The 20,154-nt window shown below is 30.8% G+C and overlaps 1 protein-coding gene and 2 long non-coding RNA genes across 5 annotated transcripts in view; all 3 read left to right on the forward strand.

Moving 5' to 3' along the window:
• Positions 1-11,957, forward strand: part of B4 (imaginal disc development protein B4) — a 225,792-nt gene extending 213,835 nt beyond the window's left edge. For 2 of the 3 annotated variants that reach the window (XM_070107200.1, XM_070107201.1), the window contains one exon: positions 4,757-11,957. In XM_070107200.1, the coding sequence (XP_069963301.1) occupies positions 4,757-7,365 (2,609 nt within the window). In that variant the 3' untranslated portion in view covers positions 7,366-11,957. The remainder of the gene's footprint in view (positions 1-4,756) is intronic. The other variant, XR_011395541.1, reaches the window with a different exon arrangement.
• Positions 11,958-12,014: 57 nt separating this feature from the next.
• Positions 12,015-14,214, forward strand: LOC138856339 (uncharacterized). The gene is made up of 2 exons (XR_011395542.1): positions 12,015-12,501; positions 13,846-14,214. It is a non-coding gene; the product is annotated as an uncharacterized lncRNA (long non-coding RNA).
• A 2,447-nt stretch (positions 14,215-16,661) lies between these two features.
• LOC138856340 (uncharacterized) lies at positions 16,662-19,500 on the forward strand. The gene is made up of 2 exons (XR_011395543.1): positions 16,662-17,771; positions 18,038-19,500. It is a non-coding gene; the product is annotated as an uncharacterized lncRNA (long non-coding RNA).
• Positions 19,501-20,154: the final 654 nt, after the last annotated feature.

Consider the following 20,154-nt stretch of genomic DNA (forward strand, 5'->3'; position numbering starts at 1 on the left):
CATCTTGTTAGATCCTTCGGGAAAAAAGTCGATCAACATCTTTATAATACGATCGCTATTGGTGGTAACGGTATTTGCTGTCCCATTTCGAAAGAAATAGTGCCCGATGATGCCGCCATATCACAATCCGCAACAAAAGGTCAACTTTTCGAAATACAACTGCATTTGCTGAGCCACACGAGGATTTGACTCACCCCAATACCGACAATTTTGGTTTGTTGACGAACACATGAGGCCAAACATAGACCTAATCTAAGAAGATACTTTTTCGATGAACGTGATGTTGTAAATTTTTCGGTAAACATGAATTTGCACAAAACTCTTCGCAAATTCCCAAGCGTTATACCAAAGTGAAACGTGACATTATTAAATGGCAAACCTTACTGAACACAATGACAAAGTTTGACGCAAATCTGTACATTTACATGGCCGCCACGAGCTGTCAATATCACCTGATATATAATATATATATATATATAAATATATAAGTTAAGTATATAATATATATATATATATATATATTATATAATTCGATAGTGGTAGCTCTAACGCAAGGTTTTTAGGTTATAAACACCATAGCCTAAAAGTATGCATTTAATATAAACTTTAACGAATTTGGCCTATGCTGAAAAATGGATATGAAAGACATTTAACATTTTTGAAAGAATTATTTCTTTAAATTTAAATTTGGCATGGGTTATTGCCTAAAGCAATGATGCAATCTCCTTCGAAATTATTCAGATCGGATCTCTATAGCATATAGCTGCCATATATATATATATTTGGTATATGTGAAGTGTACTATAGCTTCTGTGCAACCGAAGTAACGTTTTTTCTTGTTTTGATTCAGAACTACTAACCACTACCACCACTACTAGAGTATAAAAACTAACGAGTTTAGTAATATTTTCTGCTCACTGTGTGACGCCAAAACTCATAATAACTCCAAAAGCGTCAGCTTATTTTAAAATATCAAAAATAGAATAGCAAAAATACGTCAAAGCTCCTTTTAAATTAAATATATCCTTTTGCCGTCAACGCTTCTGTTTGCTGACAAGCGAAAATTTCACAAAAAAAATGCAATTTTAAAAAATACACGCTACAAAATGAGTGCGAACACAAACTGAAACAGAAAATCAGAGTCTCTTTGCCATGTCCCCAGCAGTACTCGTGGCATATCCATTCACGTTGCCTTATTTTTTATTTTTTTTTGTGTTTACTTTGCTATCTACAGATTTTCAGCGCTCTTAATTTTTTATGCTTTTCTCTGTGTAGCACGCATTTTTCGCTCGAAATTATATTTTCTGTCATTTAATGCCTTTATGACGCTAAAGCTTTATGAGCTTTTCAGCGCTTTATATTTCCGTCGCAAATTTTTTGCTGCATGAAAAACTAAAAAAAAAAAATGTAAAAGTGGAGGAAAATGCCACTTCATAAACTTAATTTGCACGCAAAAGTGAATGAGTACACAAGCAAATATGAAGGCAACACATAAGAAAGACGTCTGTCTGTCTAGCTGTCGCCGTTTGTGGTTTCGCATTTGCCTTTTAATGCAACCAAATGTAATTAAAATATTAATATTTATGTGCGCTATTTGTAATTTCTTATTTGAATGTAAAATTTGTTTGAAATTAAGTCAAAGTAGAAAAGTCGAACGAAAAGTGTGCTGATTTAACAACGCCTAAAAGCTGCCATACTTTTTTAAAAGCTGGCTGAAAGTTTAATTTATGAAAATTAATAATAGTACATTAGTTTAATTTATCAGTTGAGTGTTTTCTGTAGCGTAACATGTCATAAAATCTGTAATTTTTTCTAAAAATTATCTGCGGCTACCTCTCGCAAGCGAGATGAGCAAGAGAATTCTCACACATTTTCAAACAATACATTCCATACAACTCATAATTAAAGCCATTGCACTTAAGCAGGCAAAATATGTCGTTCTGTTGAATAAGATCTCAATTAGTATTAAATATTGTCTAAATATCTAATATTGTCGAAATAAAGCGCCTAAAAGTATGCAAAACTTACTTTAAAAGTTAGTAATATTAAACCTCAAGACAGTTTAGCTTCACTTCTTACTCTTCTAAACATTTCTTCTTCTAGCATTTTATTTCCGCTTATCTTCAATTAACATCCCACCCACTAGCGCCTAAAAATATGCTTTACATGGTTTTAAGCGCCTCGCATTTTGCTACAAATTGCTTTATTAGCTGCGCTTTTCTTGCTGCAATTCTTTTGTGCAATTTCTAAGCTTTCGACTTCATTAATACGCAATCTCTTTATTTAATTCCGCAATTTTCGCGAATATCTTAAAAAATGTAAATTCTTGAAATTATTTTCTTGCATTTGCATGTTGACTTTCCTAACTTCCATGCTTGTTGCTGTTGTTGTGCACTTTTCTAATAGTTTTTACGCCACTCAGCATTTGTGTTGGCAATTTCTAAATCACTGAAGCATTTCATTTAATGCCACTGCTGTCGATTGCCGCATGAGCCAAAGCGCTGTGGCAGCAATGCATTTTTTTGCGTTTCCCTTTCTCCGCTCACTCTTTTTTCTTTCAATGTTTATTTGTAATTATATAATATGCACTTTTTTCATTTCTTATTCACCTTCCACTTATTTGCCTCTTAATTAAATTATTTCCCCAGTTTAGCCCTCGCCATTGTTGCTGGTTGCTGGTGTTAATGGGTGCCTCCCCCGAAATGCTTGCTGAATAATTTGTTTGTGTTTCAGTGCAAGTGTCAGTTCATTTGCTATTATTTATCATGATTTATATGTTAGTAGAAAAAAGCTGTGCTGAAGGCAATATATGAGGGTAGAATACTCATTTTATTCACTCACTTAATTTTTTTTTTTGTATTTCCATAGTTTTTAATTAAATTTATAAAAAGGTAAAACTAAATTACTTTATCTTTTCGATAAGGTTTTTAAAAACTTTTTTTTACAATATAATAGAAAATTCGGGAATTTATCTTCGAATAATCACTTGGGCAAATTTGTAAAATGTAGTTTCGAAAAAAACGTTTTTAAAGTTAAACTATTGGAGCTGATTGAAGGCTATACCTCAAATCCATTTTTTCGATTTTTTTTTTATTTTCACACTATGTGTTCGCTTTTAACATTAAAAGAAAAATAATTATTTTTAATCTATATACGCACTACTCTCATAAACACACCACTATGCTTTCCTTTATCCACTTAAGTATACTCTGTCTTCTACTGACCCTGCTGGATCATTTATTTTGCTGCTGAAATTGTGTGCAAATGTTGAAATAATTAAATGTACCTTGTTAATTAACCTGCAAATACACATATATGTATATTTTATGCAAATGCACAGTAAACTCTATATAAGTTCAACTCCTTCAAAGTCATTCTACGCGCTAGATTATTAATTTGATATTAAGATCTTTTTTCTAATTTTAACTATTTAAAAAAAAAATTTAGTTTCTTCCAACGAATATTAACAACTTTTAATTATTAGCTTTTTTCTAATTAACATTTCAATCATTTCCTAAATTAAAAAAAAAATCTCAAAGCAAAATTCTAAAAATTCCCACAAACGAGTTCTTAATATAAAGAGCCTACTGTACTTAAAGAACGTATCAGAAGAACGTTTCACTTCAATCATACGCTCCCTTGGGTCACTGCAGCACATAATCATGTCATTAATGCCCCATGTCATACATACATACATACTAAGGCACAGACATATGCTAGCAAAATTCACTGTTGATGTGGCTCCTCACTGGTAAAATACAAATATTTTATTGGTTCATTGCTAACATGGCTTAACCCCCAGATATTACACAGCAGATACTAACTGGCACCATTAACATTTTCTCTCTCTCACACAGCTTTTCACGCATTGCCTTTTGCAATTGTAGTAGTTTTTGCCGCTCTGATTTTACCAATATGCTGCCTTTTGGCGTCCTTTAATATTTATGCGCCATTTAACATTTTCATTTCACGTGCTAATTGCAAGTTACTTAATGTTGCAGCAACAAGAATTCAAGCACATTTACTTAGGCCTGAGTTAATGTAATATACCCGCTAGGGAGATATACTAGAGAGAGAGAGATAAAGGTGATTGGTGTGCCCAAAAATTTCAAAATTGCATAATTGAGTTTATATTCCGAAAATTATATAACTCATTGGAGAATTTTAAGTTGATAATGGTGCATGAAAGAAACAGCCCAATATTCTAAAATTTGCAGGATTTTTAGCTAAGTCTCACACCGTAACCTAACTAATGCCAAGCTGACTTTGAGGCTTAAGCTTAAACTTTTACTGTTTTCGATTAACTGTTACTGAAAGCAAACTACTAAATTTTCACCCAAGTTTAGACCCACACCATCCAAAAGGTAACAAAAAATTCGTGTCTAGAGCTAAAAACTTTTGAATGTTGGAATAAAGCGGCGCTGTACGGGCTTTACAAATTCGTATTACATCTTTTTTCGATTCCTAACACATCTATGATAGTCTTTGAGATTTAATCTTACAGCAACATCCATGGCTCTTCCAGTTTTTTTTAAACCAAACAGCTCCTAACTTACTTAGAATACCTACCATGTTGTTGGTTCTGTTCCCTTATTAACCCTAAAAAACCCAAACTCTGATTTTCCGGCTTCCTTACATAAATCTTTTGCAAACAGTTTGAACGAAATATTACTTGTAAAGTATTTTTAAAATTACAAAAATTTTATTTATTTAGATATTCACCTTTCTTACTTACTTTTCGCTTTTCTCATTTCAGGCTACTTTTCGCTGCTCAATGACAAGGGTATACCTACAGCCACGCTCTACACCTCACTGATACAGCTGGTGCGCGAACGTGTGTACAAATTCGTCTCAGTCGACAATATGCCCGCCTTCACGGAATCCCAACCCAACGTAAATAACCTACCCACAGAGGGTTGCATACCAATATATACCCAACCACCGCCACCACCGACCAACAATCGCCCACAGTATGTGAAGACGACAGCGCGAGGTGGTCAAGTCTTTCGACTGCTTGCCGTTTTCGAAGATGGCAAACAAGATCACACGACAATCGGTTGTACCGGTGGTGTTACAACAAAAGCGAATAACAATCATGGGCGTGAGAAGGAAAAAGGACGCTATGCACAATTGCTGAATGAGAATCGGCAGGTGTTGTATGTGTCGCTCTCCACGAAGGGCAAATTTTACGAGATCGAACCGGGTATACCACAAATACTGCAGAAATTGGGTGGTATCGGCAATGAAGCGAATAAAAAAGTGAATCCGGATTGTGTGCATCGCATTACGGCGCTGATAACGCCACAACGAGAGTTACCGTTAACACTACGTTACATCTCCGGACCGCATGGCTGTAGTAGCGCGATACCCGAGAATGTTTGTATTACGCACATAACTACTGAGAATGTGGTGATTGCTTGTCCCATCGAGGATGTGGAAGTGCAAAGTCCACTGCATTTACGCAAGCTGCATCTATCCAAAGAGATGAATTTGTTGAAGAGCTCACTCGGTTTCGAGAGTGAACAACGCATGCTGGCAAATCCCAATGTGCAAAATATATTGAAGTTTTGTCAATTCAATTGTGATCAATTTCTTAAGATGGTCGAGGTGGAAATATTGCACCGTCCAGAGCGGTCTGGTTCGAAGAGTCGTGGTGAAGGTTTGAAAATATTGAAACCACTACATCTACCAAAGCTGCTGCGACGTGAAAAGACCACAATACCAGCGCATGAGAAGGAAGACTCTATAATCTTTCTCAGCAAATCGGATCTCGCTAATTTGGAGGCCAAGGAAGCAGCTGCACAAGCAGCTTTTGAAAATGCAGCTAGCAGTACCAACCGCATTAGTGATAAGATGAAAGTTTTTCAATCGACTAAGAAGAAATGGTTCCGCAAACAGGACAAACACGCAGCGCATACAATGACCTCCTACGAACTGGATGTGCAGGCGAAACGCATGAGCATGGAACGCTATTCAGATATGTCGAAGCTGTTGCAGGAGCGTTTCGGCGATAAACCAAATACGCAGCTACAAGACGCGAATGAATCAATTTCGGAACCGAGTGGCGGCGCGTCGGATATTGGTTGTTCGGACACGGAGACTACAACCTTGGCGACTATCGATGAAAAATTCAAGAAAGTCGACACGAGCGGCAACAAAATGATAAAAAAATCCATGTCGCTGCAGGATATTGAGCTTATTAGCGGCGGTGCTGCTGCACGCAAACCTGATCTGCTACCAAACACTGATACCATCTCAGAGGCGGGCACCGATCTTGAAGATCTCGAAAATCAGGATCTCATGCCACAGTCTTTTATAACTGAAAAGCTTTATAATGAGTTCCACGTCAAAACGCGGCAGTACAGCAAATCATCATCGAGCCTCCATCAACTCTTAAATTTTTCATTGCCACAGAAAATGCAGTTACACGATAACAAGCGCTCGCTGGCGCAACTGAAGCACAATGGCAACAATGGCGTCCTAGCAGCAAAACCGTCATTAGGTGACAAACGACTTGATTTCAATATCGGCGAACCCGTAACTGGCAGACGTGCTGCTGGTGGGCTTTCATTGCTTGCTGGCATTGGTGGTCTAGGTCATTCAAGCAATCACACTGCGCTCGCCTCACCGCTAACACCCACCAGCCTAATTGACGATCTGCCCTACTCGAGCGTGCGAGATTCATTGGTGCTCTCCAGTGACGAATCGGCATCGGAAAATCCAACGGGTAATATTTGTCAGGCGCTCAATATGATCGACTACAATAAAGAGAATATCTATGCGGAAATATGCCATGACAATGTTAGCCACAATGCAGCAGCAACAGCTGGCACCACAGTCTCGGCTATGGGCGGCATTTGTACATCGGCCACGCGTGACACGTTTTCGGCTGAAACACACTCCACGCAGATCTCGGACGATTATGGTGACTACGCATCGCTAACATACACCACAATCGCACAACCGTTTAATGGTAGCGCACGTAGCGCGAGCATTGCCAGCGCTCTCAGCAAGTCGACGAGCGGTCAAACTGTAGTCAGCGCAGCAGCGCCACCAGCAGGACTGGCGATCAGTCGCGTACAAATCAATTGCAGCTCCGTCAGTCCGGTGAGCTATCACACGGTATATTTGGGCGATGAGCCGCTGCACAACGACAAACAGCGCGAACGTGCGGCAAGGCGTGGCAAAGTGGGCAACAAGAGCCGCGCGCATGTCACCACAGTGGCGCTGGAAGGCAACTCGGCAACGGCGAATGATATGCACAACAACAGCAGCAGCAATGGCGGTAGTATTGGCGCTACAGCTGCGAGCATTGCAAACGAACTGGAGGAGGTGGCTGACAATATTTACAATACACTAAAATGATGACTAATGTGATTTAGTTGGAAATTGGGTGCATCGGTTTTGAGCATGATAAGCAACGGCAAGGGGTTCTATTGAGCCAGCGCGGCGTTGTCAACACACTTGCTCAGCAGAAATTGTAACTGAGTGCGTGAGAACTAGTGATTAAATCTAATTTAATATTAAACTACGATTCGAACTGCTCGAAAGAGGAAACAGATATGTGATGTTTAGGGTTTTCTAAGCGATATTGATAAAGGTGCGTTTCGAAGGTACTTTTTTTTTTTAAATATTGAAGATACTTATTAAGATGGCTTTAGCTTAGTGTGGATGGCGAGGGATTTTGTATTTAATTAAGTGTAATAGATATATAAATATATATATCAAAAAAATATAGTTTTAACCACCATGAATTCAAAGACATTCAAAAGTTCGACACTTAGTTACATTAGTCAACAAATTTATATCCAGAAAGCTTGTGAGAGTGATTTCGTATAAAAGTCCAAATTTAAAAAAGGTGCAAATAACTGTGTTGAGAGTGAATCGAACAGATAAATGTGCTATAGTCAAGAATAGTTCTCAGTTAAAAGGGTGAGAGATTCAGTAAATTTTAATGACTTTTGGATAAAAAAAAGTTCTTGCAGGTTTTCAAATTCAGTAATCGGTTGGAGAATGAATCAAAAAATTTGTTCCATTTAATATAATTGTTCATTATTGAAGAAACTTCCACTCTTTAGAACCATTTGAACAGTATAAAACTATGTATGTCTTGAAGTCGAAAAGCTCAAATGGTAGTTTACGTGTGAGACAGATTTTTCGCGAATATCGCTCACGAAGTTTTCTGGATTGTTTTGCCTCTCATTTTTCTCATGAAAACATAATATAAATAAAATCTTCATTATTTACAATAACAACAAAAGATTTACAGTAAATACACAAACAAATCCATGGGTAATTTAGACGAAAATCAAAATGTGTCGCGCAAATTAGTATTAACAAAAATTCAATACAAATTTAATGAAATAGTATTAAGCTTTCTGCTGTAAAAGCAACAAAATGCATTTAAACAAAACACCTAAATTAAAAAGCATTAATAAATATTAGTAACTGTGAAATTAGAAGTACATAGGCAATCATACAAATAGCAAATCGGTAAAGTAAATTGTATACAGCGTAAAATTTAGTCAATAACTCTGCGATTAACTACGGATTAATTGACTAATCTAAGATTAACTTCAGATTGGCTGACTAATCTAAGATTAATTTCAGACTAATCGACTAATCTCAGATTAATTTCAGATTAATCGACTAACTCGAATTAACATTAAAATATTCTGAGTAATCGATTAACTGTTTTTCGGGTTAGTCAAAAATTCTCCGTTAAAATTAAAAGCCGCATAGTTTATCACTACCACAATTAATCGATTATTCGCTATTCAAATACACTCGTCTACACAAAAGCACTAAACTACAATATTCTTTTAAAATAAATTACAGGGCTATATTTACTTTAAGAAAAAATAAACCGCTACCACAATCAAGATCACCTAATGACCATTGTAAATACAAAAACATACTAATTTGTAGCTGAGCAAATATACACACCTAGATATTCATACAAACATCATTGCCGACATGAATCACAAATCATCAAGCACTTAATCAAGCCATCAATACAGGTGTGTCACAAATAAAACATACAATAATTCAGCCAGACGTCTTAAAGTACAGAATATATATACATACATAAATATTTCACAATCAAAATTAAATAAAATATCAGCTGTCCTGCAATGCATTCAAATTTGACTCAAAACTCAAGAAATCTAAAAAAGCTGAAATTTGTTTGTGTAAGGTAAGTGTATTTTTGTTTTTGCAACAAAATTATTCACGAAAAATATTATTATATAACTCATATTTGAGATTAAAAAAAAATTTATGAAATTTAATAATCTCTCAAAAGAATGGGTGGAGCTTTTGAAGCTTCCATACCGCTCACCGCTCATATTTCGAACTTTTCGAAATATTACCTAACACCTGAAATATGACATTTTGAGAAAGCTTGCAGTCTCAATAGGTGGAAAAAAAAGTTTCAAACTTTCAAAGCTTAAATCACATATGAAATTGTTTGAAATAAATGTGTAACATTTGTCCCAAACATTTATATACATATGTGTATAAAATAAAAATTTCAGTGAAAGCTTGCCGTCCCTATAAATAACAATAAACCGGCAAGCTTTCCAAAGCTTAAATCATACTTGAAAGCTCTGAATATGAAAAAAAACTATTATACACTGTAGCAACAAGTTGCGAGAGTATAATTATAGGGCATATATTTCTTGCTAAAATGTACGTGATTATTCAAATTCTTTGTCAAATATTTTTGTTTTATAAAAACTTTCAAAAATCGCATAACTTTTGGTGTCTTAAAACAACCGCAGTTATTTAAGTTAAGTAAGATGAAACTCACAAACTCAGCTTAAACTTGAGCGTTATGCTTTGCTAGCTTTACTGACTTTTTTTGCATGAGAAATTGATGAAAGCGCTAAAGCTTTTTTCGCATAAAACCTTAAGAGTTGAGGAAAGCTCTAGAGTTTTTAAGCATAAAGCTTACTGAAATAATTATTTCAATGTTTAAATGGCTCTGAATAAGTCAATTTTTGATTTTTAGTGAAGTGAATACAATTTCAAAATGTGAAATAATATAATTCAAAACCTACAACAAAGGAAATTTCACACCCAAATCATACACAGCATAAGTACACTTGCAGGGCAGTGAGTATTATTAATATCATATCGCACCACTCACATAAGCATCATTATCGGTCGTGGAAATCAGTAATGCCGCGGCACTGCAAATACTACTGTTTGAATACTGTAATTACCAAATAAATATCAATAGCCATCTCAGAGCACACATACGTACTTGTATAACTGTACATGCCATTTCACAAATACACAAGCACAGTTTAGCAGAAGTTAGATGTTATTGATAGCCCTTCAACCCCACTCAGCAATCAGCACACAAGTCAAAGTCATTGAAATATCACAAACAAATAAAAAATAAAATAATATTTATAGTGGAGAATTCAATACGAGTTTTGAAATCGAATATATGCGATTGCAAATTATAAATATGTAAATACTATTAAATTTCGAACCAAAAGCGATAAGCAATGAATTTAAAATATTTTCAACTAGATATTCGAACTCCAATATCTACAACAATAAAATAAAATGAAATTATTGATATATGAATATTGCTTATATATAGCATTTTAAGGCAATTTAAGTATTCGCTACAACAACAAATCGGCTATACGACGTCTGTAGCGTGTGTAAAGTATTAAATTAGCGTAAAAGCATTAATTTGTAATTTTAATTGTAAATATTACAACAATAAATAACAAGTAAGTTTCTGAAACTAAAAACAATAAATTTAAATATGTACAGCGGCGGTGCAGCAACACATATGTAGTAAATAAAAATAATTAAATTACATTTAAAAATAAATATATACCCAAGCATGCACTTTTAAGATTTTTTAAAAGGATTTTACTTTTCTAGTGTATGATTTTGTAAATTACGTCAACGGCCGACGAAGAATAGTAGAAATGACAACTCAAATGTAATATTAAAAAAATTATATAAATGCATTATATGAGAACAGAAAAAAAAAAAATTACGAAAATATCGAAAATTTTAACTTATTTGCTTATAATTCAAAAAATTTAATATATTTCAAATAAACAAAGTTTATATATTTGCTGTAAATAATTGCTGTCAAATCAAAAAAAAAAGATTGCAATAAAACATTTTTTTTTTTTTGGTTTTATAATTTAATAACAAACTAATATTGTGTAATTATGCATTATTACTATTAAATCCTTTTTGACAAAAAAAAAATTTATTTATAAGCAAACACACAAAAAAGTCATTTTAGTTTGTATTACCATAAACAAAAAATTATTTATAAGTCCAAAATTTTTTGTAAATTTATTAATTATTAAAAATAGTGTTTTTAAGAGAATGCAATTTCATTTAAAAAACAAAAACAGCGCATTAAAAAGTTTAAGGCAATTTTCGTTTCTTACAAAAAAACTCTTGGTATACGATTTTTGGTCTCAATGAAAAATAAATTGATTTTATTAATTAAAATTAAAAAAATACGATAACCTAGAACCCATTTTATATATATAAATATGCAAACACAGCAAAAATATATACACTTGTAATGTATATGTTTGTAATGCAATTATTAAATATATATATATATACTCATATATAAATAATTGTATTACAAAAATAGCATACAATTTTTAATATTATACATGTTTATAAACATATATATATGCAGCAAAATCGCTTTTAATTTTTCTCCACAAAAACAGTTATTTGTGCTTTAAGTCAGCAAGATTTATCTTTTTCGTTAAATACAAACGAATTTGGTTCTATTTAATTTTATGTGTATTATTAATTATATATATTATTTGTTCCCCTTAAGCATAGCAATTATCAATATAAACATATGTTTACTTTAATTTATAACACAAAAAAGGCAAAAAGTAAAACTTATAAATATAAAATACATATACATTTATCAAAAAATTCTATAATTTTTGTTTTATTCACCAAATTTTATGTTTTTCAAACAAATATTAAAAAAAAAAAACAATACATACACATATACCTACATAAATATTTATTATATATATTTTTTAATTTTTGAAGAGTTTTGGCACTCCCACTCAAACTAACATGCAACTGTTAAGAGCTAACTGTACTCTTCTTAACTTGAGTTATTTTGTACTTTTTAGAATTTCCTTTTTATTATTTATTTACAAGCCACGATTTTTCTTTCCAAAAAAAATAAACGAAAACGTGGTGATTTACTCACCAAATTAATATTAGTTTAAGGCAAAAAATCTCGGATACGCACATTAATAATATAAAATATTATGTAATTATGTAAATATATATATATATAATATATATAAATGTCTATGAGATACCAGAATCATACATACCCACACATCTAAGCATAAAATATACACCGGAAAGCGGCTAAACGGAAATGTATAGCTGGAGAAATTGCCGAAAATATAGAAAGTAGTTTCAAGGCCCGCCATGCAGCTAAATTCTAGACTACAGTTGGTGTAGGTAAGTTGCCTATGGTTCATACAATTTTCCATATTAAATTTAGGCTAATGAAATCTCCATGTTTACTTATTATGTTAGTGCTATTATTATTAAATAAATAAAACAAGTTGCAATTGAGGAAGAGACTTTAAGGCTTTTACACTCAAATCTTAGGCAGTACAACTAGTGTGAAATTAAAAAAAAAAAAAACAAACACCAAAGTAAAATTTTAAATCGATACCTCAGATAGGTTTTAAATTGTAGGCTTACAAGCTGTTGCCGTACTGTTCAATCAGCCTTCATATTACCTTAAACTCGATTTGCGCAAAACTGCATTTTCTAAATTATTACTTATTATTAGCGATTACTCAGAAACAAAAAAATTATCAAAAATGGAATATAGGCAGCCCAAAAACAACTAAAATTTTGTGTGGTATTTACCTTTTCTAGAAATGCCGTCATTTAAATTGTCAATTATTTGATTTTTTTTCGACCGTAGGCGACTGTACGAACAGTATCTTCTAAAACGATTTTTTTTTAGATTTCATTAACGAAAAATTCCGAAATCACTTCAATGTTTTGAGCGCCATCGGAGATCGCGTGTAACTCGAAAAATATTAAACTTTTGTCCACAGAATATCAATTCTAAAAAATCGCCTTTTAAGGCTACCACGCTAGGTTTGCCTCTTAATCTGCTTCTGTAGGTTAAACTTTCACCATCTATGCGTGTTTTTTTCCACGTCGACTGCGAAACAGTGCCGAAATTTTATGCCGAAAGACACAGCATATGACTGCTGAAAAACCTTGGTTCTTTACAATCCACTATTGGTCGCGCATATCGTGTCTACGTCATTATCCATGGAAGCAAAAACTTACATAAATGAAACAAAATATTTTTTGTCTAACATACTTTGATGATTAGTCTGGGATTACGAGAAAATTTACAACAAAGTATACTTCAAAACAAATTTTGAGAAACTAATCATTTAAATAATTAAAATAGATTAAGAAGGACTTAAAAATATATTAGACCCCAAACAAGAAATTCTCAACTCTATATGACACTTTCCTTCGCTCTTGCCCTCTCTCTCGCTCATCTCAGGATCGTAGATATTCACAGTATCAAAAAGTATTAATTCTAGGGTACTTTCCTAAAGGAAATAAGCGTTTTTTTTGTAATTTCAGTGACATTGGTAGTCTAACCGCCATTCATATAGCATTTCACTTTTCTCTCAGAGACCATCATTAAAAAGTGGATCCCCTGAAAGCATAATTACATAATTACTTGGAGATTTCATACCTAAATAAAAAAGTAAAAAAAAAATTCAAATGTATTCTTATATTAAATAAACTCCATTTTTTCAGACGCAAGAGAGCAAAATTTAGAAGGAGAACGCGGACGCAAGCACATATTTCGTGTAAGAGAAAACATGGAAAATCATATCAAAAGCACCAAGAATAACAAAAAATTAAAGGACATACAACAATAAAAAACATGAATAATAAACATATAAATTATGGATAAAAAGTTTTAAGAGAAACAGTAGGGATCATAAAAAATTAAACATAAAATTCCACAAGACATCACCTAAAAATATAAACGAGTATTTATAAAATTAGAAAACTAATACAATAAGTCATACGAAATGTAAGCGAACAAAAATACAAACATTTAATGGCAGCTATTTTACATTTTTTCATAAAATAATAAACACATGCAAACATACAAAATTACTTAACGGTAAATAATTGAAACGTGTAAGAGAAAGTGTCTATAGTTGACGTAAAGTAGACGAGCAATGTTTTTTAACTCAAATACTTGTATGTATGTATGTACGATAGGAAAGTAATTAGCAGTTTGTAGGTACATAAATTTTAGAAATTCATTGAAATACTCAGCATTAAATCATTGTAAATATTTATCGTAAAATAATCCTTCCTCTCTGCAAGAGAAATAACTACGCAAAGGCGAGTAATTGGGTAATGCTCTAGTTAGGTGTGCAGAATTAGTAATCGGTTGTTTGCAAAATGTACATAAATTAGCATCTTTTGAATTATTTGCTATTTGACACTTAAATTAATACTTAAATAATTAAATGGCAAACTAAAGACCTAATTAAAAAGCAGATACAACTGATATTTAGGATAAAATCGGTCAGTCATTTACAAGGTGTTGTAAAATTGAAGGAAGTTAAAATTTTTTTTTTAAATACGGTCACAAAAAACTTAAATTAAATTACGACCTTTTAAAAAAGCATTAGTGAGTAGACCAATCCCAACAGTGTTAGATCGCTGAAATAACAGCTCTTGGCCGGATAAAATCCGCGTCAATTCCAATTTAAAAATTGCTGTTTTAAGAATTGGCAAAGTTCCAATTCTACATTATATACCATATGGTATATACTATAGCTGATTTGTAATATCTGCAGTTAAAATGCCTCTATTTTGAATAGCATCAAACACTCAGCAATACAAAATAAATCGAATTCGAATTTTTTATTTGACACATTTTATTTTGAAAGTGACGTCATTCTAGCGTTATGCAAGGAGATATGTGAGAAGACAATGTCAAAATGTTGTGTCTATAAACAGAAATTTATCGAAATGACAACTTTTATCATTAAATGTTGCACAATTGGGAGCGTGAGCTTAATTAAACTAAATAAGAATGCTTTAATCGTGATGTCTCGGCGTCTTATGCAAGAACCATTCAATGACTAAACCACTATAAATGTTGGCATACGAAAAAGCACTCAACACTACATGCTGTTAAACGTATTATAGTAATCGCATATTTTTCCAATATTAAGTTTATGGTTTAAAAATATAAAAAAAAAAACTAAAGTGATAGGAAACGATTTGAAAAATTAAGGTAATTTCGAAATGAAATTTTTTTTTTTGGTTAGTCATAAAAATGCTACCTGGCTGGCAATAATTATTGACTGTGGAGACGGTCAATAAACTTAGAAATATCATTGGTCAAAAGATAAACAAGATTATTAAAAAAAATTCTAAAAAGGGTTGCTAAAAATGGCAGCAAATAGTCTTGAGCTAAAAGTAGAAACAAAATAAAACACCATGTATTTGTATTTGTCGTCGAAGATTTGAATCTAATGCATTTTATCACAAAAAAAAAAAAAAATGAGATTTTGAAAAATGTGTAACATTATTTTACTTATTTTAAATAACTTAACAAACTAAAAAAAATATATTATATATTTTTTTTTGTTTGTTAAAATCACATTTAGGTTAAATAAAAAAATTTAAGTAGTGAGAAATTTGAGATGGTTTTGTAAAAAGCCAAGAAAGAATTATAAAAATTGTTTCTAAGTCAAAAATATATGAGTATATATACGAGTTTAATAATAATGAATTTTAATAAAAATAATAAAAAACATTGGATTTTTAATATATAAAATTTTTTAAGACAAAACAAATAATATAATTTTTTCAAATTTTGCGTTTATAATCACCATTATATTGAAACACGAGAATTTAAAAATAGTTTTAACTTTTACTTAAGTATAAAAAAATATATTAAAATATTTTTAATTTTTAATTAAATTTAAATTTTTTATTAAAATATCTTTAATTTTTAATTAAATTTAAATTATTAACATAAATTAAAATATTTTAATAAAAAAAATTATTTATATTTTTATTGTAACACGAGAATTGAAAAACAATTTGAATATTTAACTACATTTAAATGTTTAATTAATTTGTATTATTTTTTTTATTCAAATAATTTTAATGTTTAATTAAATAAATTAAATTTAAATATATATTCAAATTATTTCTCAATTCAGTTCATTCAAACAATTTTAATTTTTATTTCAATAATTTAAATTTAATTAAATATTCAAATTATTTTTCAATTCTCGTGTTTCAAAATTTAAATTTTTATTTTAAATTATTTTAACTAAAATTTTAAAATTAATTAAAGATTACAATTATTAAAATTATTTTAATTATTTTTAATAAAAATTTAAATATAATTATTAAAAATTTAAATTTAATTAAATATTCAAATTATTTTTTAATTTTCGTGTTTCAATCTAATTATTAAAAAAATTATTTTAATTTTTAATTAAATATAAATTTTTAATTAAAATTATAATATTTTTTTTTTTAATTAAAATTATTATTTCTTTTTCAATTATAATTTTTTTTTTTAATTTTTTCCTTTTTTTCTCATTTTATTTCATTACTTTTTAATGCAAATTAATTTTACAAACTTTTTCCAAACAATTTTTTAAATCAATTAAAATACTTGCCTGTAAATATTGTATTTAAGATTAGCAAGTAGACAGCGTTTGCGCTGAAAATGAAATAATCCTTGTAAAAATACAAACGATACTCACAAAATAGCTATGATATTAGTATTAAAATGATGGAATGCAAATACAAATACAAATAGTATATTTGCATAATGTATAGTTTATAAAATAAACAACAAAAGTAAATGATAAATATGTATATGAGTCAAGTGTGTTATGTATAGTAAGGGACAAATATTTAAAGTAATACAAACAAAAAATGATATCTATTATCTATACATACTTACAAACATGTGTACGTAGATATAAAAGAAACTTTTTCGAAATGACTCGCTTTCAATGTCAGCATTTGCCGTCTAACCTCTTCTAATACTCAATGTGATAGTAGTGAAGTCTATTTTTGCAAAAACAAAAAACGATAAACAACAACAAATAACCACAACAACAACAATAACAATTAATAAAAATATATCAAATAGAATGCAAATAGAATTTCTTACTCAAATTATAAGAAAAAGTAAAAGCGTGAATATCCAATTTTTAAAATTAGTGATACAATAAAAAAATTAATGTGAATTATTAAAAAAAAAAAATTGAATTTGCAAAGCCTCATATGAGCAAAAGTTTTTATTTAATGTGAAAGCTAAAATAAGTTCGCAGCCTAATAAAGAGTGCGAAGTTAATGAATTTATTAAACTTCAGCTGTTTTCGAGTGTCTAATCGAAAGCATAGTGCTGCTCACGAGTAAAAACTCGTCAAGGAAAAATTTTAAATTCTGAGATTTAAAATTGAGTTCAAGATAGTATTTAACCAATAGTAGAATTCAGTGTTAAAAACATGCTTTAAATTTATCAGTGTCTAAAAATATATAAATAAAAACATAGAAATTGTCAGAAATCAGTATATATAATATATAGGATAAAATAAATTTTGAAATTACAAAATACGACGGCAATGGAAACGAAGTGAGCAACTCAATTATATAATAACCAGAGAAACCTAGAACTAGAGGTAAATTTTCAAGTAATTAAGATTTTTTATTTTATTTTGCGACCATCTTTCGAATTATGGGTTGCATTTTGTAGTTCTGAGTTTTGGCCCAATAGTTTTCTAGTTGTAGAATTCGGTTATACTAACGAATTTTATGTTGTTCGCAACTGGATTTTATTCGACTTATATAATAAACTTATATAATAAATAACTACAAACAATGTACATTTACACAATTAAACTCGATTAAATTCCAGCCGGTACCCAATTTTCGACGTTTTTTCTAGCAATTGGTGGCGTATGTCAGCAATCTCACTCCCGATTATTCTTTGCCTGAGACTTATCTGTGTAGACAAGCGACTTCAAATAACCCCACAAAAAACAGTCCAGCGTTGTTTATCCGCAGCATATTGGAGGCCATGCCACAGGCTCATGACGTGAGATATTGTGCTCACAAAAAATCTCCTTCAATAAAGGTCGTCCACATCAACAATTTTCAATTCAGACACGGAGATGTCATTAGTTATGATTCTATAGTGTTCCCCTTTGACTGCAACATGACGGCTGGCTTCAGTTTGAAGAAATATTGACCAATGATTACCGCTCCCCAAAGAGCACACCAAACAGTGACTTTTTTAGAATGTAATGGCGTCTCAATTATGGCTTGTGGATTATAATCACTTCACATTCGACAATTTTGTTTATTATGTAACCATTCAATCAAAATTGAGCTTTATCGCTTAACAAAATGTTCTTATGGTGATCAGGATCGGTGGCCATCACGTTTTGGGCCCATTCACTGAACGTGCGACGCGCTTGATAGCTTGTTTATGAAATGGCAGAAAAACTGAGTATAAATCAAGTTACAGCTGTAAAAAAAACCAACTCCGAAAAAAATATATTGCCTCATTGAACACCACAGAGTTCGTTCCAATTATTTAGTATGAATAATAATGTTATTAAATTGGCAAGTTTTAAAATTGTAAATTTGCAATCGAACCTCACAATTAATTAATTTGCAAGTTGCTTTTAGACATGCAAAGAGATTATATGTAAGCAGTTTCCGAAAATGTTAGGCAACCAACTATTTTAATTAAGCTAGAAATTAGACACTGTACTTAAGTAACGAGTGCATCCTTATCATACCAAGTATAACCACTTCAAATCTTAGTAGTCTACCTAATTGGCATACAATGTTGCTTATACATAAGTACTTAAGCATTTGTGATATGTAAACAATCAGTATATTTATTTGTATGTATTGTAGTAAAAAAACACTTTCTTCATTATTATAACACTTGAAAACTAACGATTTGAGAGCGGCACATATACTCGTATATACATATTTTTAATTAAATAATTTCAATTTTTTTTTAAACTGATTCATAAGAAGACTTCAATATAAATTTAGTTCTTTAATAAAGTTAGAAATGTATTTGAATAGGAAAATAATAAATCGGAAGTTAGAAAAGCACAACTCAATGTTAGATGATAGGTTAGGAAGCGTTTAATAATAAAGTGATGTTGCTGAGGTTATAAAAATATTAGAGGAGTGTAATAAAAATAAATTTAATAGAAAAAAAAAATAAATTATAATAATAAAGATAGTGAGCAGTAATTAAGCGTAAAGAAGTTGTTAAAATTAAACAAACCACTCCAATTAAAGTGAAGTGTAGAAAACGTCCGAAAATAATTATAATAAGAGAAATATCGTGATATCATTTAATAATTTGTCAGGAACGCATAAAAATGTTGCTGAAAAAGTATATAAATCAAAGCCCAAATAAAGATTTTGATATATGTAAGTGTGGCAAAAAAAAGCAAAGTAAATGAAAATCATAGTAGAAATACCAAAAATTTTAAGGGAGCGAAGAGAAGAGAACGCTATAATTGGCTTGGCTGAATTGAAGCAATATGCATGGGAGATCCAAGAAAGGGCACATAAAAAGTATCAAAAAAGCAATTATTTTTAAAGAGTTTGCATTAATTTGCGCCTAAAATGCAAGCGGAAAATATTTTTTTAATGCAATGAGTCATAATAAAAATTTTCAGTTACCAAAAAGAATTTCCTACAGCAAAATATGTCAAAAAAATTAATATTCAATTTGAAATTTAGTTTCATGCTTACATAAATTCTGAAAGTTTTAAAACTAAATTAATATAATAAAAAATAAAAAATAAGAAGTAAAAAATTATTAAAAAATTGCAACTAAAATATGAATAATAAAAACGCAAAACAAATAAAGCAAACCTCCCCGCCAGCATATATTCAAATGGTGTGATAAAACTCTATAACATTAAAAATAAGAATTAATTAGAATTAAATACTAATAGGCTTAAAAATATTGAATACTTAACTATAAAATAACAAAATGTTTAGCAATTAAAATAAAATAAATAAAAA

Source organism: Bactrocera oleae, chromosome 3, assembly GCF_042242935.1.
Source record: "Bactrocera oleae isolate idBacOlea1 chromosome 3, idBacOlea1, whole genome shotgun sequence".
Lineage (NCBI taxonomy): Eukaryota > Metazoa > Arthropoda > Insecta > Diptera > Tephritidae > Bactrocera > Bactrocera oleae.